The sequence below is a fragment of the Rhinolophus ferrumequinum genome, chromosome 14 (genome assembly GCF_004115265.2).
Source record: "Rhinolophus ferrumequinum isolate MPI-CBG mRhiFer1 chromosome 14, mRhiFer1_v1.p, whole genome shotgun sequence".
NCBI lineage: Eukaryota > Metazoa > Chordata > Mammalia > Chiroptera > Rhinolophidae > Rhinolophus > Rhinolophus ferrumequinum.
In genome coordinates this window covers 41,879,630-41,903,934 of record NC_046297.1, presented here as the reverse complement: position 1 = coordinate 41,903,934, position 24,305 = coordinate 41,879,630, and the positions used below count along the sequence as shown (strand labels likewise).

Sequence of the window (24,305 nt, the reverse complement as noted above, 5' to 3'; positions counted from 1 at the left end):
AGTTACAGAGAGAAACACTCTTTTATGGCCATCAAGCTCACGCCAAATCCTACCTAGGAAGCTTCCATACTACTCTGAATAATAAACTGAGCTTAGCCCAAAGAAAAGCATTGTCTACAACACTGAAGGAAAGACAAAAATTAAGTATTTGTCCTTTAGAAGTAGGTTTACAGTTTTTGGGCAATTTAAGAGCTTGCTTTCTTCCACTTCAAATATATGTGAAAATTTGGGATGTTTGGGATATACCTACTTTTTAAAGCTGTGACCTAATCCTCAACATTATCTATGTAGCAGGATTGATATCATTGTAACACAAATACAGACATAGCAAACTACAGAATTTGGTGAGGAATCACTTTCTGTACTCACTTTGGCCAACTCATTATCAGGTTCAACATCCAGTACTTTACTCAAATCTTCTATAGCTTCCTGGAGCTTGTTTTGATGTTTATATGTAGTGGCACGGCGTAGAAGGGCTGGAAATTTGCCAAAATAAAAGTTAAATTTTTTAACATATGTTATTATGGTTAAAACACATTTCGCAAGTGAAAGAATGTAAGTAGCACAGAACAGGTTAGGATGCAATTGGGCAAAGCTTTTTTCATTGTTGCACATATAGAAAATGATGTAAACAGAAGAGACTGCGTCAGGCAATTGTCCCCTCCAACAACCTGGCCCTCTGGCAGCCCCAGGCCCTGCCAACTCCTCCAAGGACTGAGAGACTCCATACCTCAACCCTTCAGAGGTACCATGGTGGGGCAGCAATGTTGGGAAGCTTTTCACTAAATGAAAATGTTTTCTTTCTTATAATCATCACTAGTTATCATTTCACCACTTTACGAAAACTTTGAAAATCCTTTATTCAAATTTAGTATATTATTGACCAGGATCTGGTTTAGAATATGGGCCATTAATAAAGTCTTTATAACAATCTCTAAAATGATTAGAAGGAGGTATTTCACACAGAGAACTGAGAGAATTCTGATTACAGCAGCTAGGTTCAGAAATTGAGTATTTTGATACTTGCATCAGATTTTTTATAAGTCTCAATGTATAATAATTATTTCATATTGAAAATGAATGCCTTTTTAGTCCCAACATTATTCATTATATAATGAGCGCTTTGTGTATTTAAGTCATCATTTTGAAAAGAATTAGGCTTGGTAATTCTGAAAAGGAAGAAATTTATATCTGAATATATTTTAATATGCTATTTTAAAATATAAATTTGACCAGTTTGATGTTAGTCTTAAAATTAACCAAGACAATCTAGAGAATACATAATTTTGTCATAAATTTAACCAAAATTGTTGCACTATACTTTAAGTTCCAAATTTAGCTATTACTATTACTACTCAGATTTCAGAAGAGAATGTTCATAAATAAATATTCATGATATAACAATTATCATTTGTTAAACTAATTTTGGAAATAATTTTAGATTTATAGAAAAGCTGCAAAGATAAAAGAGTTCTCATATGCCTTCACTCGGCTTTCCCTAATGCATCTTACATAACTATGATATATTTGCCAAAACTCAGAAGTTAACATTGATACAATACTATTAAATAAACTATAGGCTTTATTTGGATTTCATCAATTTTTTTTCACTAATGCCCTTTTTCTGTTCCATGTTGCATTTAGAACAATTATCTTTTGAGTAAAAAATTTAAGTTTTGAAGAGGAAGTTACTTATTCATTTAAGCAAACATAAGACTTCTTGATATTTTATGGCCATACTCATTACTAGATTTGATTCTGTCAAATTTGTTTTTTCAAATACTGAAGATGCTGGTGCTTAAGAAATTACTCAAACAAGGAAGAATGAAAACACAAGGCCATTCTAGTGGCAGAAGAGTAGCACAGTGGTTGAATAGATTCCACAGCTCTGGAATCTGTTGTTCAGTTTTGAGTCCTGGCTCTGCCATTTGCTAGCTGTGTTATCTTGGGTGAGTTACTTAATCTTTCTATGCCTGAGTTTCCTCTTTTGTAAAATGAGTGTACTAATAATATTATCTGTACCTCTACTGAGCTGTTATGAAAATTAATGGAGTTAATATATGTAAAGCACTTAACACAGAGTCTGGTACAGTGGTGGTGTGGGCCCATGAGGAGATCGTAAAACCTTTATGAGGCACCTGCCTAAAGGTAAGTGCCCACCTGTACTCTGACAGAGAAAAAACACAGGCACAAAACGCTTTTACCAGTTAAAGGAGGGCAACCCATGACAATGAGGGTCGGTGCTAATATACCAGGGTCCTCCCCCTTGGCACACCCGTGGTTTCTGCCCACCCACATTTGTAGGCACAAAAGGGCACATTCCATGTGAAAAAAGTGAAGTGTTTATATTTGTTTGAATCCAAAAATGTTTAAAGAAATAGAATGAGTCTACTATAATTTATGCTATTCTCTCTTGGAATGATTCCTTCTTGATAACAGAAAAGGAAAGACTTGCATACTTTGGCCTTGGACACAGCAAGGTGATGCAGTCACTGAGACTGAAAATAGGGACAGAGTACAGGTTTTGGTAGAAAGATGCAGTTGGTTTTGGACATGTTTAATTTAAAATGTCTATGGACACTTAGGTGGAAATGTCCACAGAGCCGCTAATAGAAGGTTCTAGATCTTTGGTGTGGGCTTATTATTTTATTATATTGTTAAATATCAGAAAATCTATATTAAATTATATTTAAATATTTTTGGATAAAAAGACACAGTTCAATAAGCCAGTCACAAAAAGATAAATACTATATGGTTCTGCTTACATAAGGTACCTAGTATAGTAAAATCATAGAGACAGAAAGTAGGATCGTGGTTGCTAGAGGCTGGGGGGAGGGAAGAATAGAGTTATTTATTAGGTATAAAGATTCAGTTTTGTATGATGAAAAAAGCTGCAGAGATGGATGGTAGTGAGGACTGCACAACAATGTGCATATACTTAATACCACTGAACTGTACACTTAAAAATGATTAAGATGGCAAATTTTATGTTATATGTATTTTACAAAATTAAAAAAATGAAAGAAAAACCCCACAGCTAAATGCAACCTTGAGATAGTTCTTTAAAAACACATATATATTTTATTCAATCTTCTGAGATTATTGGCTACTTCAATGTATCAATACTCAGCGACTTAAATTCCAAGTTAAACTTGAAATTAAAAGTAATTTTCTGAAGGTAATGATTCACATATAGAAATCTGAGTTTATTTGAAATATTTTAGTGTAAACATAATGAATGTCTACAGTCTTAAATGGATCCTACTACAAATTTAAAAGCATTTTATGAATATTTTTTACCCTTTAAGTTTCCAGGTTCTAACTCCAAGACCTTTTCACAATCCTGAAAAGCACTGTCCCAGTTCTGTAGTTTGATTTCTGCTTGAGCTCGATTATTATAGGCCACTACAGTAGGAAGCACTGATAGGCTCCTATAAAAGAGACACTCATTGGTAACAAGCAGACCACTGGTAAATATAAGAAGATAGAGAAACTCAGCTAAAGTTATAAACAAAACAGTTATAGCCTGTGTTATGGGCAGACTTGTACCCCTCCCCCCAATCCATATGTTGAAGTCCTAACCCACAGTACCTCAGAATATAAATATATTTGGAGAGAGAGTCTTTAAAGATGTGATTAAGTTAAAATGAGGTCATGAAGGTGACACTAATCCAATATAACTCGTGTCTTTATAAGAATATGAGATTAGAATACAGACACACACAGATGAAAGACCACTTGAAGGCCTAGAGAGAAGAAAACCATTTATAATTAAAGAACAGAGACCTCAAAAGAAACCAGCCCTGCCGACACCTTGACCTCAGACTTCTAGCCGCCAGAACTGAGAAAATAAAGTTTTGTTGTTTAAGCCATCCAGTTGTGGTATTTATGGCAGCCCTAGCAAACTAATATAGACTGTATCATCAAAATAAAACACAATTCTATAAATATACTAAATCAACATTTAGACACACGCTTAACTATCCAGTTAAGTAAGAGTGTTAAAGTTGACTCAAGCTTTAGAGGTGACATGGAAATGTAACTACTCGTAGATCTACTAAAAAACCAGTTTAGTTAACATCACATGTCAAAAAAATATATTTTTTTACATGGTGGGGACCATCTCCTTGTACAAAAAAATGGAGCAAACAACCACAACTAATATCCTTTATTAAGCTGTTATTGTATTAACAGACACAAATTAGTTTGTAATTTAAAAGTAGATTTAACTCTAAGGAAATGATAATTTAATCAAATGAATTTAATTGAAGGGAACAAAGGAGGGTAATCAGTGGAATGAGGAATACAGACTTTCAGAGAGCAAATTTTGCTAGATTAAGGGTACGAGTGCAAAATAGTAAAAAGAAGAATTTAAAACCTATCTAACTCTTGTTTAAAAAATTGATTTGGAATGCTATGAAATAACATATACCTGGATATAGGAAAGATAAGGTTATCCATGCACTGAATTTTCTAAACCCAGAAGAGGAATAGAAGGTGAAAAATGGAAAGCCACAAAAAGTGTCACTTTACCAAGATCATCAAAGATGAATATAAAGAAGTTACGTGGTTGGGCAGAGATCAGACATAGAAAATACATGTAAGAATAAATAATAAGAGTACCAGACCCTGAGTATTCCCACATGCCAGCCACTAAACACTAAATTAATTTAATGCTCATTACAACCCAGAAAGAATCACTGCTCTTCCCATTTTACAGATGAGAAAATAGATGCACTAAAAGATTAAGTAACATGTCCAAGCCCACACACTAGTAAAGGGAAGAGTCAGGATGCAAACCCAAATAGTCTGCCCCAGGACCTGCTCTCTTTACCACCATATTATCCTGACTTTCAGTGTGTGTGATTTTATTTACTTCTCACAGCTACTCTGAGGCAGTCACTATTATAGCCCACCACAATGAGAAAACTGAGATGAAGAATCTACTCAAGGTCAGAAAGTGTAAGTCTCAGTTCCCTTAACCATCATGCCATGCTGCTTTAATTCTTCAACTCCTGTGATTTCACAAAAGAATAAGACAAGAAAAATTTTGTTCCCTGTAATAGACAAGACATTCTCCACTGGTGGAAAACTGCAAGAAGAGAAATAACAATGTCAGAGATGACATCCACCTGGCTGAATAGGGCAGGCTGTACTGAATGAGTGATGCTTCGGTATCCTCTTTACCCTGTATGTTCACTTAAACAGTCTGAGAAAAACTCTCTAAAGATACAAATAACATTGGGGGAAAAAATCTTCCTTTCAAAAGGGAAGGAAGGTTATACAGAGTTTAGTTCTAAGGTAGCATTAGTAGTTCTATAAGCACAGTTTGTAACAATATTTTAGAAACTTAGTCTACTTTTAATAGACTTAAGAGCTTCAAAAGTTCATACAAGTATTTATTGAACATCTACTATGAACCAGGTACTTTGAGGGAGACACAATGATATAAAAAAAAAACTAACAAGTAGGCTCTGCTCTTACAGAGCTTACAGTGCAGTTAGTATCAAATCACACAAACTTAAATTGTACCTCCAAGAGGGGTTCAAAAGAGAGGTAAGACTGCTGTAAGAGCCTATAAATTGGGGGATATGGGGCACATCAGGGTGGGGGGAGGATGGGTGAGGGTGAAGATTTAACCTAGTCTGGGAGGTCAGGGAAGACTTCACCAAAGATGTGAGGCATGAGTTGAGACCTGAAGGATAAGTCAGAATTAACTAGATAACGAGAGCAGGGAAGAGTATTTTAGACAGAGGACCCAGTGTATGTAAAGGCCCTGTGGTGAGAGGCCTAAAGAGTAGGATTAGATCCAGGCAGCCTGACTTCTTAACGTCTATGCTATCTGGACTTTCTATCAAGTTCCTTTTAGCTGGCTTCTATTTTCTCTATAAAATAGGAAAGTTAGGACCTCTGTCAAAAGTGGGGAAGGGTGGGAGCAGTGAGAAAAGTATTGAAAACACAAGGCAAACACAAGTGAATTTATGATAAACCACAAGTACAATATCTTGAGTGATTCTGACAAACTAGCTCATTATATCACTTCAACAATTAAATTTAAACACTGTCATTTTTTAAATAGCAGTTTCAACTACAATTTAAAAATCTGCTCACCTTGTATAATATTTCACAGCCTCTTCATAATCTCCTGAGTTGAAAGCTTCATTTCCTTTTTCCTTTTCACGAGTAGCAAGAAAATCCTTTTCCTTCTCAGTTAGACCTAGAAATACATGTTTATCTGCTGTAAGTTAAAATATAACTTAATAGAATTTTTAAAAAACTTAAATCCAAGAACGCTTATTTTAACAGAAGCAGAAAATTATAAAAGAAAATACAAGGTTTCCTAAGTTTAAGAATGATTCTTTTCTTTTTTTAAACCATTCACAATTTTTCATGGTTTAGAATTTTTTATGCTTGGTTTTGTTTCTCTTTAAAGGTGCTGTATACCTATGGACTTCAAATGAAAACAAACTGCTCCATCTTTTTTGTTTTGAGGCAAAAAGACAAAAAAATTGAGGTATTTGAAGGGAAAAAGGGATTCAACAAAAAAAGAAATAAAAAATGAATTACAGTAAAAAATAGGTTTATATTGTTAAGTTTTACTAAATTTAAGTAGTATAACTATTACTCATATAAAATTAAGTAGTTGAAGAATAGATGTGAATTTGTTGAAAGTGGTCAACTTGAGGAGAAAATCCATAAACTTTTAATGGAAATCTGCAGCACTTAAAGAGAATGTCTTCTAGTTTGATAGCTTTTATTGTAATTCAAAAAATTTAGAGATACTAAATTATTTTTATTTTTCCCCAATTACCTGCTGTGTCTACTCTTGTCTGAATTTTAGACAAATGTGACTTGTTGTTTACTACTGTTTTTTCTTTGTAATCTTCATCAATTTTTGAACATTCCTTTTCCGCATCAAATCTTAAAAAGAATAACAGAAACTGAAAAAAGTACAATATAAGCTTAAAAAGAAAATTTGTTATTATTATTCTTGTATTTGCATCATTGTGACTTTAAACATATATTCCAAAAATTCATAATAGGTTTGCATCAAAAGTCATCTGTATTTTGTCTTAGAAACCAGGCAATTTAGTGAGAACTTAAATATTAATCAAACCTAAACTGTTCAGAACTTTGTAATTAAAATGTGACAAATTTCTCTCAATTTAAAATTCTTGTTCATTTTTATATTAAATGTGTATATGGAATCCATTAGTTATTTTGGGTTGCTCTTAGAAACAAAGGGATACACAAGATTTTTATTTAATGAAAAAAAAAAGATCAAGAGTGCTTAGATCATATATTCTTAGCACTCTACTGAAATGCCTTGGTATTCTTGATATTTTCAGGTTCATAATAATTAAGAAATTATTGGGCCAGCCCAGTGGCTCAGGTGGTTGGAGTGCGGTACTCCTCACGCCGAGGTCGCCGATTCGATTCCCACATGGGCCAGTGTAGCGCCCTCTACAGCTAAGATTGTGCACAACAGCTCTCCCTGGAGCTGGGCTGTTGTGTGCCGCCTCGGGCTACTGTGTGCTGCCATGAGCGGCTGGTGGCCAGTGTGAGTGGCCAGCAACCAAGAGCTGCTGTGAGCTGCTGTGAGCGGCCGACCAATGACTGGTGACCAACTGCCTCAGCAGGGGGGAGTGCAAAGCTCATAATACCAGCGTGGGCCAGGGAGCTGTGTCCTACACAACTAGACTGAGAAACAACGGCCTGAACCGGAGTGGGGGGCGGGGGAGGGAGGAAGAAAAGGGAAAAAAAAAGAAATGATTGTAGCATTTTATGGTAGAGAATTTTTCAGTGATAAATTATGCATAAGGAAATATAAAACATACTTATCCCACTCTGCATAATCCCTCGGAATTTTCTTTTTAGCTGATCTAATTTTAGAACATTTTTCCTGAAAGAATAAAATCATATTTATGAGACATGTAATATAAGATTAGCAGGCTTTACTATAAACGCAATGTGAAGTACTAGATTAAGATATACAAATTGAATAGAAAGAAAAATAGGTACCCTGGAAGTTATAACCCCAGTATTAAAATTATTAACATAATATCAGTAGGCTTAAAAAGGATTTTAAATTTGTAGTTAATTTTAGGAGTAATCTACAGAACTTTAAGTACGTATATAAAATTTAAAAACTTAAGTGTGAAATGTGATTATTAGTGATTTTCTTATTAAAAAAGTATTAAATTATCATTCATTCTTTTAAAACCTGGGTATTGGAGAAGAACAACTACTTTGCTGTATTAGTCAAAGCTGGTTTGTTTGCAATGACAGACACCCAACTTGCACTAATTCTATTTACAAAAAATAAATTATTAGTTTATGTAACCAAACTGATGCAAGGGCAGGGATTTTGCTGGATAAAGGTATCACATGGTCTCTCTTTCTCCAGTTCTCCCTCTCTCCCCCTGTCCCTAGTTTCTGCTTTTCTCTGCCTATTGATTTCATTTTCCCTGCTGGCTACTTGTTATTTCCATGTAGTAGCAAGCATGGCCACAAGCAGTCTGGGATTATAACCTCACAGGCTTTCCAATCAGAAAGGAAAAGGAGAGTTCTAGAAATCCCAGGGAAGGACTGTGATTGGCTAGCTTGGGACATGTGCCCATCCCTGACCAAACACTAGTTTGGTGTTATTAAGTGGCCCACCCTAGGTCACATGCCCACTGCAAGCACCAGAAGAGAATGGAAGGAAAGCAACAATAGCCATTGTGCTCACAAATAGTTTCTTAAAAGTCATAATCTGAAACCACTTTAAATGGGTCATTTACCCACGCACAGTTTTGTAACATTGTGCATTGTTCATTAGTAGTTATGCAGAGCTTTCAAATATTCATACATTTCATTATACAATTAAAAAATCCTATTTTTACTATCTTCATGGAATTCATCAGAAAAGTCTTTAAGTATGCCCCTTAAGGAGAAATTGTTTTGTCACAAGCAGATATTCAAGAGCCACATAAGAACACGAAATACGCTCAATTGTACTTGACAGCTCAGTTTTATCACTGGCAAAAAACACTGTCAGTGGTTTTCCCTGAAGTGACAAGCCCACTTCATTCATTTTTAATACAGTGTTTGCCAAAAACCCAAGCTTCTATTACCAGTCTGTCAGTCACTCTTTCAAATAAAAATTATTCCAGGAAAAAGTGGCTAGGCTACTTAAGCTAGCAACTTAATCATACAAGTGTTTTTCTTGAGATAACAATAATATTTCACTTCACAGTGCTTTCCGCATGCTTCCCATTTCTGTCATACAGAATGTTAAAAAGGTGTGCCCTCAAGATTCAAGATTTAATAAAATAAGAATGTTTTACTGTTTCATCCAAGACATTTTTGTTAAGTTGGAATATTTTACTGTGAGTGCACAGCAGTGGGGAATACAATGACTATTAGTACAGCTTGGTGCCACTGCCTTGATTTGTGCTAAAGTACCACCAGTTTTACCCTCTGTACATATGTCAACACAGTGAAAAGGACAAGGCAGTAGCATTATTTTTTAAAATAGCATTGGCTTTCTGGACCCCCTAGAAGGATCTCTGGGACGACCAGGGTCCACAGACCATGCTGTGAGAACCACGACACCACCAGTCTATCTACCCCATTGGACTATAAGCCCCTTGAGGGCAGAGACTAAGTCTTATTCATTGTTGTATTTTCCGGGCACAGACTTAGCACATAATGGGTGTTCCATGAATGTAAATTCATTGATTACAGACAGTGGCATCCCTACCTGAGTAATTCCTAACAGGGAGTGAAAAGATCTTGGAAGGTAAATTATCAAGGGCAGAGTGGTGAAGGGCTATGGATGTTTTTTTAAATAAAACTGAGGATTCAAGGAGGAGATGAGAATGACAAGAATGAGTTAACCCAGAATGAAGAGACTAAGGTAGAAATGATAGAAAACAAAACAAAAAAAAAAGTAGGGCAGAGGAAATGGAATGTGTTATCCACATGAAAACCCAGGACACAAGGGCTAAGTTCTGTAACATCAGGAGGAGGTGGATGCCAAGAAGCTCAGTTTCAACTTAAAATAATTTTAAGCAAAATGGACCTGGAACTCTAACAGGCCCCTTATCTACCGTCTTTCCCCGAAAATAAGACCATGTCTTACATTAATTTTTGCTCCAAAAGATGCATTAGGGGTTATGTTCAGGGGATGTCATCCTGAAAAATCATGCTAGGGCTTATTTTCCGGTTAGATGTTATTTTCGGAGAAACACGGTATGGAACCCCTGGGTTAAAAAGGAGAGGTCTAAATGACAAAATAGGGATCACCTATAGAGGAGTAATCAAAAGGGGCCAGAGATAAGGGGGAAAAAACATGCACTGAACAAAGGAAAGACATCTATAACTGCTTGAAAGTATCTGTTTAATATTTTAAATCCATAGTTAATTATGTAGTGAACTATTTCCTCTCTGCCTCTACTGGATACATAAAATTATTCCCTGGAATTCTCACACACTGAATTCAATCTTATGTGCTCATCAAAATTGGTCAGAACAGAAGAGACAGAAGAGCAAAAGAAAAAAATGAGGAAAGGCGATAATCCCAAAATGAAAGTATTCAAAGGAAGAAGCTGTTTCATTTTGATTTCCAAGTTATGAAATACAGCCTCCTGAAAAAGGTAACAGCACATGACCAAATGAAAACATTCCCCAGCTCTCCTAAAGGACATCACACGTTAGCCACACTGGTTAAACCGAGATAGCTCTCTTACTACCTCCCCCCCTTACTACCCACACTCCACACAAAAAGGCCTACTGTGGCAACATGAAGACAGCTGTTTGAACCACGAACTGGAGGCATATTTTCTTCCATTGCTGGAAATGTTTCAGTTTCATGGAAGTGTATTTTATTTTCTTCTTTTTTAATTTCTGATACCCAACTCTGAGAAGAAGGGAGAAAAATGAAGGTAAATATGCAGTTTGGAATAATTAACCAGGTATTAGAAAGGAGTATACATCATCAAAGTTTCCCATAGGTCAATTTTTTTTAATAATTAAAGTTTATTGGGGTGACAATTATTAGTAAAGTTATATAGGTTTCAGCTGTACAATTCTGTAACACATCATCTATATATCACATTGTGTGTTCACTACAAAGAGTCAGTTCTCCTTCCATCACCATATATTTGATCCCTTTTACCCTCATCTACCATTCCCCGCCCCCTTTACCCTCTGGTAACCACTAAAATATTGTCTATGTCTATGAGTTTTTGTTTCTTCATTTGTTTGTCTTATTCCTTTGTTGTTTTCAGTTTTATATACCACCTATCAATGAAATCAAATGGTTCTTGACTTTTTCTGTCTGACTTATTTTGTTTAGCATAATAATCGTGACAATTTAATCATACTATTCTCTCTACTTGGAACACCCTTCCTACTTTTTTATTGTGCTAAAATACACATAACATAAAATTTATCATCTGAATCATTTTTAAGAGTACAGTTCAGTATGGGTAAGTATATTCATATTGTTGTTGCCCTTACTACTTTTATTTATCTTACAAGATCTTATTATTCATCATCTCTTCCAGCAAGCATTTCATTCCCTGAATTTCTGGGTTGGGCTGAAAATGCTCCTCCTTCACGTATTAGCATAAAGATTTTAAATAATCTATTTATTGTTCATCTCTCTCACTTTGAGGGCAGAGCCTATGTTGTAATCTCATCTTTGTGATTGAAGAACATGGCACAGTATCTGGCACATAATAGGTGCACAGTAATGTTTATTAAACTGAATTGGCACAGGTGCCAGGAAAAACCTGAGTAAGAGATTTCTTTATTATCCAGGAAATTATATTATTTATTATAGAATTTATATAGTGAGGGTCTAATATTTGTGAAACACTCTTAAAATAGGCACTGGGATGCCGCAATAAACTATATTACCTATAGATAATAAACTATATTACCTACATTATCTATACAGGAGGCAGGGAGGATGAAAAGGGGGCAAACAGGAGGAGAAAAAGAAAACCAGTAAGGGAAGAAAGGTAAATGGGGAATGAGGGAGAAGTGGCAAGAAAAGTATGAAATAAAGGGAGATGGGAAGAAGACTAACTCAAAAAGTAACAGTTGGGACAAAAGCAGTTTCTGCAACTGAAAGTAAGTGGTGTGCCCCTCAGAAAATAGAGCCAAAGAACTCTGGACACAAACTGCTATTTTAACTTATAGATTAATTACCAGATTTTCAAATTCAAGTCAATCAAATGGTAAAATGAGAAAGCTGAAAGTTTTTTAAAACTTAGCATTCTGAGTTAGAGAAGACATTACTTCACAATTGTTTTCGAACACATAATTCACCCCAGAAGAATGTGCTGAACAACATAGAGAAAAACAAAAAAGAACTATTTCTCCAGAGATCATTTAAAAACTTATTTCTTAAGCAAAATGAAACCACATAAAGGGACTCTGAGAACATATGGGTAAAATATATATATCTGGTGGAAAGAAACTTTGCATAACTATAAGACAAACAAAGATCATAAAGGATAAAATCAAGAGGTGTGATTACATAAAAATTAAATATTAAATAACAGTATACACAAAATTTAAAAGGAAAATTTAAAAATTGAGAGAAAGTTTAAAATACAAGTATAAAGGACAGAACTCTTACAAATGAATAACAGAAAAAAATCAATAAAGGGACTTCTCCTCCTGGCTCTGATAGAGTAACAGAAACTTTGCCTAAACTCTAGAAACTTGAATAAAATATATGAAACAATGGTTTTCAGACATTGGACAATAGGTAGCACAGGACAATGATCCTTGAAAGAAGGGAAACAAATAAGGTAAGTCTTACATTTGCCTCTATTGACAGCCTAGAGTTTTCAGGATACAGAATAGGGAAAGAAATCCAAACAGCACTGTGATCTTGCTGAATTCAGAAGAACAGAGTTCAGACTTCAGGGAGGCCAAGATTGCAAGGATTTGGGGGGAAGATATCCAACAGGATGTAGCTAGACAGAGAGAAAACTCTGACGATAACTGGAATAGCTCAGTATCAGTAAGGAAACTGAATTAAAATTTTAGTTTAAAATTTTTCCTATTAAGAAAACCCCAGGCCCAATGGCATCAATGGTGAATTCTAGAAAACAATTAAGGAAGAAATAGTATCAATTATGCACAAACCTTTGTAGAAAATAGAAAAGGGGACACTATTTCCCAACTCATTCTATGTATCACCCTGCTACCAAAACCAGACAATAACATTACAAGACAACCTTAAACCAATATTTCTCATGGTCATAGATACAAAAATCCTTCACAAAATGTTGGCAAATCAAATCCAACAATATATAAAAAAGATACATCATGACCAAATAGGGTTTATCCTGGAATGAAAGACTAGTATAACAGTGTACTAATCAAAACTGGTGTACTACATAATTTACCTTATTAATAGACTACAAAGAAAACTATATGTTTATCCCAATAAATGCAGAAAAAGCATTTCACAAAATTCAATACCCATTCATGATAAAAATTGTCATCAAATAAGGAACAAATGGGAACTTCCTCAACCTGATAAAAGGCATCTACACAAATCTAAAGTTAACATTATATTTCATAATGAAAGACTGAATTATTTCCTCTAAGACTGGGAATAAGACAAGGATGTCAGTTCTCACTTCAAAATTGTTCTAGAGGTCTAAACCAGTGCAATAAGGCAAGTAAAAGAAATAAGGGAGCCAGACTAGAATAGTAGTAAACCTCTCATTATTCACAGATGACATAATCCTGCATGTAGAATCCAAGGAATCTACAAAAAAGCTACTAGAACTAATTTGTTCATATGAATTTAACAAGATCACAGAATACATCGTAAATATAAAAGGTGAATTAGCTGTCTATAAGCTATCAATGTACAAATGAAAATGAAAATGACAATCCCACTGATATGATGTATCTAGATTAGTCAAAATTATAGAAACCAAGTAAAATGGTGGTTATCAGAGGCTGGGGAAGGAGGTGTGAGTGGAGAGTTGTTGTTTAAGGGGTACAGAGTTTTAGTTTTGTAAGACAAAAGTTCTGGAGTTTGGTTGCACAACAATATACTTAACACTAATAAGCTGTACACTTAAAAATGGTTAAGACAGTAAATTTTATATGATGTGAATTTTACCACAATGTAAAAACAAACTTTCATAACTGGAGTGTCTTAGAATGAGCAAAAAAATTGAAATTAAAAAACATTAACCTTACAATAGCATAAAATATATTAAATACTTAAGAATACATTTAACAAAAATGTGCAAGAAGTATACACTGAAAACTATAAGACATTGGTGCAAAAAATTAAAGAAGACCTAAATGAGCAGAAAAATATATGATGCACATGGATCAGAAATCTCAATATTGTTAAGATATCAGTTCTTCTAAAATTGATCCATAAATTCAACACAATCCCAATCCATATACAAGCAATTTATTTTGTAGAAATTGGCCAGCAAATGACCTAGGATAGCCAAAAAAAAAACTTTGAAAAAGAACAATTTCAGAGGACACGCACTATCTGATTTCAAGACTTACTGTAATCAAGACAATGAAGTACTGGAGTAAAGACAGACATTTAGATTAATGAAACAATAGACAAGAGTCCAGAAATAGACCCAGAATACTCTGTCCATTGACTTTTGACAATGATACAAGAAGTTCAATGAGGAAAGGATAATCTTTTATTAAATGATGCTTGAACACTTGGATATCCAGATAAGAATGCATGAATGTGTGTGTATGACATGTATTTGTATACGTGTGCATATATATATGTGTATGTACACATACACACACACACACACATCCAGACAAAAAAAACAGATCATAGACATAAATTTAAGAGTTAAAACTGTAAACTTTCTAGAAGATTAATAGGAGAAAACATAAGAATCTTGGATTAGACAAAGATTTCTTAAGTAGGACACAAAAGCTCAAAATATTCAAAGAAAAATTTGGGGCCAGCCCAGTGGCTCAGGCAGTGGGAGCTCTGTGCTCCTAATGCCAAAGGCCCCATCTGTTCGATTCCCACGTGGGCCAATGAGCTGCACCCTCTACAGCTAAGATTGTGAACAACAGCTCTCCCTGGAGCTGGGCTGCCGTGAGCAGCCGCGTGGGCTGCTCTGTGCCTCATGAGCGGCTGGCAGCGTGAGTGGCCAGCAGCCACCGTGTGTGGCCGGCAGCCAGCATGAGCTACTGTGTGCTGCCGCAGGCTGCTGTGTGCTGCCATGAGTGGCCACCAGTCAGCACCCAGGGAGAGCTGCTGTGAGCTGCTGTGAGCCGCCGACTGGCCTCAGCAGGGGGGAGCGCAAGGCTCATAATACCAGCATGGGCCAGGGAGCTGTGTCCCATACAACTAAACTGAGAAACAACGGCTTGAAATGGATTGGAGGGGGGGAGGCAGAAGAAAGAGAGGAAAAAAAAGAAAACTTTCATCAAAATTTAAAACTTTTGCTCTTCCAAAGACACCATTAAAAAATGAAAAAGCAAGCCACAGAATATCAGAAAATATTTGCAAACGATTTATCTAATGAAAAGCATGTACCTTACAACTCCATAAGAACATAAACAATCCAATTTTTTCAAATGGGAAAGAATTCAAAGACATGTCACTAAAGATAAGTGGATGACAGATAAGCACATGAAAAGGCACTCAACCTCTGTAATCATTAGAGAAATGCAAATTAAAACCAAAATGAGGTATCACTATATACCTAATAAAATAGATAAAATGAACAAAACTGACAATATTACTTGTTGACAAGGATGTAGAACAGCTGGGATTTTTATCAATTACTAGCAGAATTGCCACTTGGAAAACATTTTAGCATTTGTTTATAAACAGGTAAACGGTTAAACTGTAATATCTATACAATTCAATACTACTCAGCAATTAAAAGGAATGAACTATGGACACATGTAACAACATAGACGAATTTCAAAAGTATTATGCTAAGTGAAAGAAGTCTGTCACAAAAGACAACATACTGTATGATTATATTTATTTGAATTCTAGAAAAGGTAAATCTATAGTGATAGCAGTTCAAGTGGTTACCAGAGGCCAGGCTGCAGGGTCCACACTGACCACAAAGTGCATAAGGAAACTTTTAGGGGTAATGGAAATGTTCCCTAGCGTATACATTTGTCAAAACTCAGGGAAATGTGTACCATAAAATTCCTAATTTTTTAAATGTAAATTTAGCTCAATAAAGCTAATTAAAAGAAATTAGTAAAGATACAAGCAGGCCATTACCTAAAGAAATTCAATTGACAGATAAATGAAAAAAATTTTAACTTTACTAGTAAAAAGAAAAACCACTATCATTTTTTTCAACAATTCATTAAAAAATGTAAAAATTATTACTGTATCTAGAGAAGAGTACCTGAAAATGAGCATTCTTATACATGACTGGTGGGAGAGTAAAAGGGTACATTACAACTTTTCTGAAAATATAGAAATAGGTTTCAAAAGCCTTAAAAACATTCAAATCTTTTGATCAAGTAATTTGAATTCTAGTAATTTATTGCAATTTGTACAAAAAAATTATAAACAAACATGTTTATATAACACTACTTATATAAGATAATTGAAATGGTTCATAGCATGGAACCATTTCTTCGGTCATTTAAAATACACACTTGTGTGGGAGCACGCTCATGCATACACACGTATTCTCCTAGATGTAAGAAGAAACTGGTATGACCTAAGTAATTACCAATAGAAGCCCTTCACTGACAAAAATAGATGCCTAGGATTTCAGATAAATGAAGTAGACATATATATATAATAGGACAATGTCACAAAAACTGGTGTTACTCTATACCTTTATATCACCATCAATTTTTTCCCATTCTTCTGCTGTAAAACTGGATGCTGTCGCTGCAGGTTTGTCTTTCCTCAAAGCTCTACTTCCTGGAGCCAATCCTTTAAGGTGCTTTTCACAAAATTCTGTAAGTTCTGGATAATATCCTTCCTCACCAGACCTTTAAAATATTTCAGACTTTTAGTGTTACCACTTTACGCAGAGATCATCTTGAACAATGGTTTGCAAGCTGGGTTCCGTGGAGCCCAGGGGTTCTGCAGAGATCTCAAGGACTGCCCCTGCACAGGTGGAAGGATGGGCTGCTGCCTCCCACTCACCTTCCTCAGCCAGCACAACCTCCATTATTATCTGTTGATCTATACAGTGATGCAACGAAAGAAAAAAAGGAGCTCCAAAGACACAAATTTCCATCAACAGACTTTAAAAGTTGAATAAGTAATATTTTCTCTCCTCTTTAACACCCATTCATTTCGTACATAATGTAATTTTAAACTTACAAATGGAAATTCAATATTAGAGACAGGCAGAAAGTGAGACTTTGGACTTCCTTTTCTAGGAGAAGCTCCTGGCACCCTCCCCCTATCCTCCCACTCTCCCTCCATCCCCCTGCAAAAAGATAGGAAGAAAATGAGAAAAAGGCAGAAAAACAGTTTAGAAAGACATGCCTCTAAATTCAACGATTCAAGGAACAAAATTCCTTCCTTAGAGAGTTAAATGGAGACATCTATCCTTTTCATCATTTGTTTTTTTAAGGAAAATCAATCTTTTGCCCTTCTCTTGTGTGTCTGTTTACTTTTAAATTTTTAGAAAAGTAGAAATAAATCCCATTTTCAAATTAAATTAATAACTCAAATCAATGCAATATAATTTAATTAAGTTATTCATAGAAATTCGTAGAACCAACATTATTACTGTGGCTTTCAATCTTTCATCCCATAAACTTGTCATTTTCTGTATCAGTCCTTGACAAAATATAAATGGAAATGCTATTATATTGCTGAGAAAAGCAAAAAGGAAAACAATGAAAACCAAAACAGGTGGTATAGGGCAGTGTTTCTTGAAGTGGGGTCCCTTGATCATCTGCATGTCAATCAGCTAGGCACTCACTAAAAACACATGCTCCTGGGCCCCACCCCAGATTTCCCAAAGCAGAATCTCTGGGAATAGGACCCTCGTATTTGCATTTTTATTCAGATTTGCATTTTTAATAACCACATTAGATGTCTATTAAAGTTTAACAATCACTGCCATGGGGCTCTTTCCCAGAGAAGCCCCTGATTGCCTGCCTTCCGGTCCTGCCTCCTGGCCTCCCCACCATCCTCCATAGGACCAGCTCGCAGTGAGTCACCCACCTTTATTGGCAGAAGAGAAGTGGAAGAGTGCCAAAGAACTTCATCAGTGTAGGCTGGTGAGCTAACCTTACCTCCTACTGGCTACTCTCACAGCTATTTTTCCTAGAAAATGTGGAGGAAGTGAGAAAAGTGCCTAAATCACAAACTGGAAGTAGATCTAGCCAGAACCGTGCAAATGAATCACAGGATGAAAATCACTATTTTGCAACCTAACATGGGCAAATACAACAAACAATCTCAATATTTGAAAACTTTCTCCAATGTTTCTAATGTAGCTTCGACTTTTCGAAGGGAACAACAGTGTAATTAAAATTGGCATACTGAAATATGAAATAATTTTTAAATGCTTACCTGAGCACACAAAGAATTTTTTCCAAGTGTTTAACGTCTGAACATTTTTCAATATACTTGAAATCCAAGTGTTCAATGGGAATTTTGAATGTTTTTGTTGTTCCAAAGCCCCACAATGATGAATTATCTTTGGCAGTCATGGCTAAAATATATATAGGAAAACAGGAATCTAATATATATAATACTCAATTTGGATAGTAATAACCATCTAGGTACTCTGTAATATTTATTTTTCATTTCTTTAGAAAAGGAGGTGGAGTGTTTTTTCCAAGGAGGAAGGCTACTCATTTTAAACTCTCTCTTCCTGATAACAATAGTTAACATTCATGGAGCAAAGTTACTATGTCCCACACACGGATTATCTCACTTAATCTTTACTTAAGCAAAGTTGAAATATAATGACAAAACATGTTTTGGTGCCATAAAGGGAAAAAAAAACTTTCCTCTACCCATTTAAATTCAGTAACTGATGCCTGCAAGTTAAACTAAGAAAACACACATTAACAGGAGAAAAGGTTTATTTTATATGCACATGGGGGCTTCACAAAAAAGTAAAAATCCAAAGACACTGTTCAGCCTGGGAGCCTAATCATTTTAACAAAAGGTGATAAATTGTGGCAAAGCGATCAGAAGGAAAAGATGTTTTGGCTTCTAGGAGAAAGTAAATTTGTGGAAGAAACAAATGAAAGGGTTATTTTAATATTTGTTTATGCAGACTTATCTCAGGGCTGACTGTCTCTCTACTGTGGTAAGAATTGTTCTTCTCCTCCTGATATGGGAGAGGGGAGGAGGGAAAACCACAGAGAGAAATTTATGCCCTGCTTTTAGGCAGAGGGTGAGGGCAGAGTTCTTCCTGTTGTTTAATTTCTTCAGCTCAAAATAATCCTTATGCCAAAGTGGCCTATTTGGGAGTGGCATATTCTGATTCGCTTTAGTACTCAATCTGCTTTTTAGGGTATCTTTTAATGTTGGTTTAAATGACCTTCTACTTTAGCTGTTAACATCCCAACCACCCTTCAAGATTCAGCACAAACATAAGTAACATCCTTGCTGTAACTCTCCTTAACATCACCCTTTTCCCCATTCCCTGCACCCACTCCCATCAATGAACAGCCCCCAGATTTGTGTTCTAATGGCACTCTGTACAGACCTCCCTCATAGCATATAGCACATGTTCTAATTATGGTTCTCTGTCTCCTCTTCTAGATTGTGAGTGATCTTTACGACTACTTTATTCATCTTCACATACTCAGGACTAGCAGAATAAGTAGTACCTTATACCTCTTAAGAAACACTTGCTGAGTTGAACTGGGAAAAGAAGGTCATGCAATTTCATTCTAATGATACTGCTGCTAATGATGATAATAACAGCAACAAATACTTACATAGCTCTTAATGTGTGCTGGGCACCACTGTAAATACTGTACATGTATTACCTCAATCCTTCAACTGAGACAGGTTAGTTAGCACGTTGTTAGGTAAACAGGGAAGTCCCTGGTAAAATAAACAAAGGCAGCCATATCTTGGAACTCCAGGTTCTGGAATGACTCATTTGCTACAGGGCAACAATGTAACATTCCTCAAGGGATAAATGGGTTATTTCGTAAATCCCTTTAGGCTGGACAAACAGAGCAAATTGGATAGACTAAATCCATCAGAAGGTGCCAACTCCCTTCCCCAAACACGCAAGAGAAAGTATAAAAGAGACTTTTGCCTTAGTCAGTGGGCATCCCAATTTCAGGTACCCCCTCTCGTGAGAGAGCTGTACTTTCGCTTTAATAAAAATCTTTGCTCCTCTCTCCTTCTTTGGGTACCTGAGTCGCAATCTCTGGGCACTAGACACCAGAATCTTATATCACAACTACTGCATTAGGTAGGTTTTATTTTTAAACAGAAAACAGTAACAATAGTTAACATTTATGGAGCTAAATTACTATGTGCCATGTATTATCTCACTTAACTCTCCAAAACCATTCTCATGTAGGATATTAATGACTCCCATTTTACAGATGAGGAAGTTGATGTTTCAAGTAAGTAAACTGCCTATGATCAGATAGCTATTAAGCAGTGAACGGAAGATGTGAATCTCAGTGGGCAACCACAGAGTCCACATACTTAAGCATCATACTTATGCTTATCAAATTGCAGGTGGCAATCCACAAAATCAATTAGTGACTTTCAATCAGCATTGTTTTATATTGAGATAGAACAACAAAAAAATCAGATTACCTGACACATACCAATAAATATTTTGTAAAACTTTTATTTCATATCTACACAAACAGAAATTATAAAGATGTATACATATAAACGCACATGATGTAAAGAAAATATATTTCTTATTGTGAGTCATTATCAACGATTTTTAAAATCACTGCACTTAAATATATTGGATGATACATTTTAAAATAAGTAACAATGGGTCTACTTCATTAGAAGTATTTCCTTCCGCATGCCAGCCTTCTGGGGGTCTGGTCATACATCAATTAGATCTCTGCAGAAAAAGAGGATGCTCTGTCGCCTTCTCCTCCATATTCTGCTGGCTTTGATTCGGGTATAGAATATAGATGACAGTTCGTCAGCATTTGGATGAGATCCATTTGAGAAATGAGACTGTGGCTTTCACACCATACCGGCATGGTCCAGTATGATGAATGTCTCCCATCACAAGGATAGCCATAAGGGTGGAAGTTATAGGAAAGCAAAATAAAGAACTTTAAATTATTGATGCTGTCCAGAATAGAATAGGTTGCCTTGGGAGAATTTTTCCAAAGAGCTGGAGGACCTTTGATGGGATAGATTTAAACATCTAATGGGATTAAAATAGATCACCTCGAACTGAAGGTGTCTTGCAACCCCTGAGTTTATGATTTGAATAAAATAGTGAAAAACATGTGAAATGATAGACACCTCTTACCTAATTAAACAAATTTCATTCTGAGCACTGTTTTAACATTTCTCTGTGAATACTTTTGGAAAACTACCATTTTTTGGTAGGATACACATTCTCAAGACCACTAAATATCAATTCTCAAGTTCCAAAATACTTATACAACATTTGCTCTAACTCTTCCATCTGTTTGTAACCTGGTCCTAGTTGGATTTCATTTTCCATCATTCTGATCCACATCCATTTCCTGTATTTCTTACTCAGCTTATCAGTAATACCTCCTATGTAAACTGCGAGGGACTAGTAACAGGAAACCCTGTTTTCTTCCACTTAGCATTTCCCACCTAGGCATTCTTGCAGACACAGGGTCGAGCTCCCCCTACAGCCGGAGGCCGAAAGGAAATGACACCCTCCAAGCGTAGCAACGGTTTCTATGTACAACGCGGCTCGAGAGGGTGGAGGGACCAGGTACCAGTCGGGATCCAGGAGCTCCACAGGCAACCCGCAACGGTCAGTGGGCAGTTTAAGACTCTGAAACTTCCTGGCTTTGGTCAACAAGACTGGTCGCCGCTGGGAACCCCCTTATTGTGACCCCCCCCCAATATCCGCCACCATCAGCGGCGGGAAACGGCCCTCCAGTTTAGTTCCCCCACCAGGATGTCCATCCCACAACGCGCTCCCTCACTCAAGTCCCACAGTGCATTTGCTCCTCCGCGTCCGCCCTTCACCCCCGCTGGGAGGGAGGGACTGCGATGCGGAGGAATAATTTACTCCAGGAGGCCAAGTACTCACCGAGTTCCCACACCCCGCACCCTACGGAGGACGCGGACGCCACACAACTAACCAGTGCGCCGCAGGTGCGGAGGGAGGGGCGTGTCTCCCCGCCTCGGCGCCCTTGCGCGAGCAGCTGACTGGAGGGGGTGGGAAATAAGTCCTCCGCGGGATGATTGGCTAGCCCCCAATCCAACATCCGCTGATTGGCCTTACGGCCCCAGCTCCACCAGGGAGGAGGAGCATTAGGGGAGAAATAAAGAGAGTGAACATATGAGTTCTTTCCTCTTTTGCCTTTCAATTTGTTTTAGACGGGAGTTAAAACGCTGTTACTGTTCTGGATTGTTTTGCTGTCTGCAAGGTAAATTGGTATCTATTCCTACTTGAATGCAGAAACATAATTAAACGTTCAGGATATCTACATTGCAACTTGTATTTACTTATTTCCTCCCCTTTATACAAAAGAGTAAATACAAGAGTAAATGAAAGACAAGATTCTCTCTTCATGCATTCAACGTTTACTGAGTGCTGGTTATGAGTCAGTCAGACACTGTACTGAAGGAATCTTTACAGAGCAAAAAAAAAATGAAAGATGAGAAAGTTAGGTCAATGAAGTCTAATATTAGACTGGAAAAAAGATCTAGAGAAAATTCAGTTATAAGTTATTAAATAATTCAAGAAAATTTCCCAGAATTGAAGAGCCTAAGTTTCCACATTGAAAGTACCCCCCAAGTGACCAAAACAGTGGAATAAAACAGACCCATACCAAGGCACATACTGTAAAATTTCAGTGCACTGGCAAAGAAAATTAAGTTTCCAGAGAGAAAATGGGTCACATACAAAGGATTAAGAATGGTTTTGGACTTCTCAACAATACTAGAAGCTAGATGACAATAAATCAACCTTTCAAAATCCTGAAGCTGGTGAAGAACACCAGAAAAGGTCATATCATGCAGAGAGACAGCCAGCCATGGGAAAAGGCACAGGCAAAAAAGAAAAAAATGTCTGTTACCTGCTTAAGGAGCTGCAAACATCTCCTTAGAACCAAAAGATTGAGAGTCGGTTGAAGTGGTGACAGAGGTAAGAAAGGAGTCAGATAATCAAAGACCAAATATACTATTTGCAATTGTTTTGATTTTATCAAAATAGGGAACCACTAAGGAGTTTCAGCAGGACAGTGCCATGAAATTTGTATTTTAGAAAGAGCAATCTGAAGAGTATAGAAGACAGCAAAACCAGCTGGGAGACTAATCTTAAGGCCAATACAATCATCTGTGTGGCAAATAATACTTTCAGTAATGGTGATAATAGTTAACATAGGTTAATAGGATGGGTTTTTGTGGATTATTTCATTTTATTTTGCAACAAACCTTTCAAGTAAATGCTATTGTAAAAACATGGAAAGTGAAGCCCAGTAAAGCCACACTGCCAGCTATAGAGGGACATTTATTCTTCCTTAGGACTTTTGATTTCATCTACTATTTTTGAATTTTCATAACATCAATCTCTGAAGATAGCATCATAGTCTCAAAGCACAGTACTGATTATCATTAATTCCTCCACTTGAACAATGAAGCCGAAGTTAAAAGAAATGAATTGAACTGGCCACTCATTGAGTATCAGGGCTGGATGTGAACCAATTTCCATGTCCATAGTCACTGGCAAGCAGTTTATTAGGGAACAAGTTACAAGGTGTGATACAAACATACGGTAAATGTTTAAATTAAAAAATACTTATTAAAGACACATTGCCATTAATTCCCCTCAAAATTCTCCCCCTTGCTTCGAACACACTTCTCCCATTGTTCTTGCCACTTTCTGAAGCAGTTCTGGAAATCCTCTTTTGTGTCTTTACTTGCGCTGTTGTGGTTGCCTCGATGTCCTAAATCGATTCGAAATGTTTACCTTTCATGGTCATTTTGACTTTGGGGAAGAGCCGGAAGTCTCATGGTGCCAGATCCGGTGAATAAGGGATGAGGGCACAATGTAATGTTTTTGACAAAAATTGCCATACTAAAAGGGATATGTGACACTGATCCTTTCTGTTGTGATCAAAAAATATGGTGAATGCTGCTGCTGAATGTCACCCAACAGAAAGTCAGG

At 36.4% G+C, this 24,305-nt stretch overlaps 1 protein-coding gene across 2 annotated transcripts in view; it reads right to left on the bottom strand.

Annotated features, from left to right (window-relative positions):
* The window catches only part of SPAG1 (sperm associated antigen 1), a 58,896-nt gene extending 34,891 nt beyond the window's left edge, over positions 1 to 24,005 (bottom strand). For both annotated transcript variants that reach the window (XM_033126737.1, XM_033126736.1), the window contains exons 1-9: positions 22,224 to 24,005; positions 18,542 to 18,683; positions 16,839 to 16,998; positions 10,778 to 10,903; positions 7,839 to 7,903; positions 6,812 to 6,921; positions 6,112 to 6,217; positions 3,301 to 3,431; positions 370 to 476 (exon numbers count right to left, since the gene is read on the bottom strand). In XM_033126737.1, the coding sequence (XP_032982628.1) occupies positions 370 to 476; positions 3,301 to 3,431; positions 6,112 to 6,217; positions 6,812 to 6,921; positions 7,839 to 7,903; positions 10,778 to 10,903; positions 16,839 to 16,998; positions 18,542 to 18,683; positions 22,224 to 22,401 (1,125 nt within the window). In that variant the 5' untranslated portion in view covers positions 22,402 to 24,005. The remainder of the gene's footprint in view (positions 1 to 369; positions 477 to 3,300; positions 3,432 to 6,111; positions 6,218 to 6,811; positions 6,922 to 7,838; positions 7,904 to 10,777; positions 10,904 to 16,838; positions 16,999 to 18,541; positions 18,684 to 22,223) is intronic.
* Between the last annotated feature and the right edge of the window lie 300 nt (positions 24,006 to 24,305).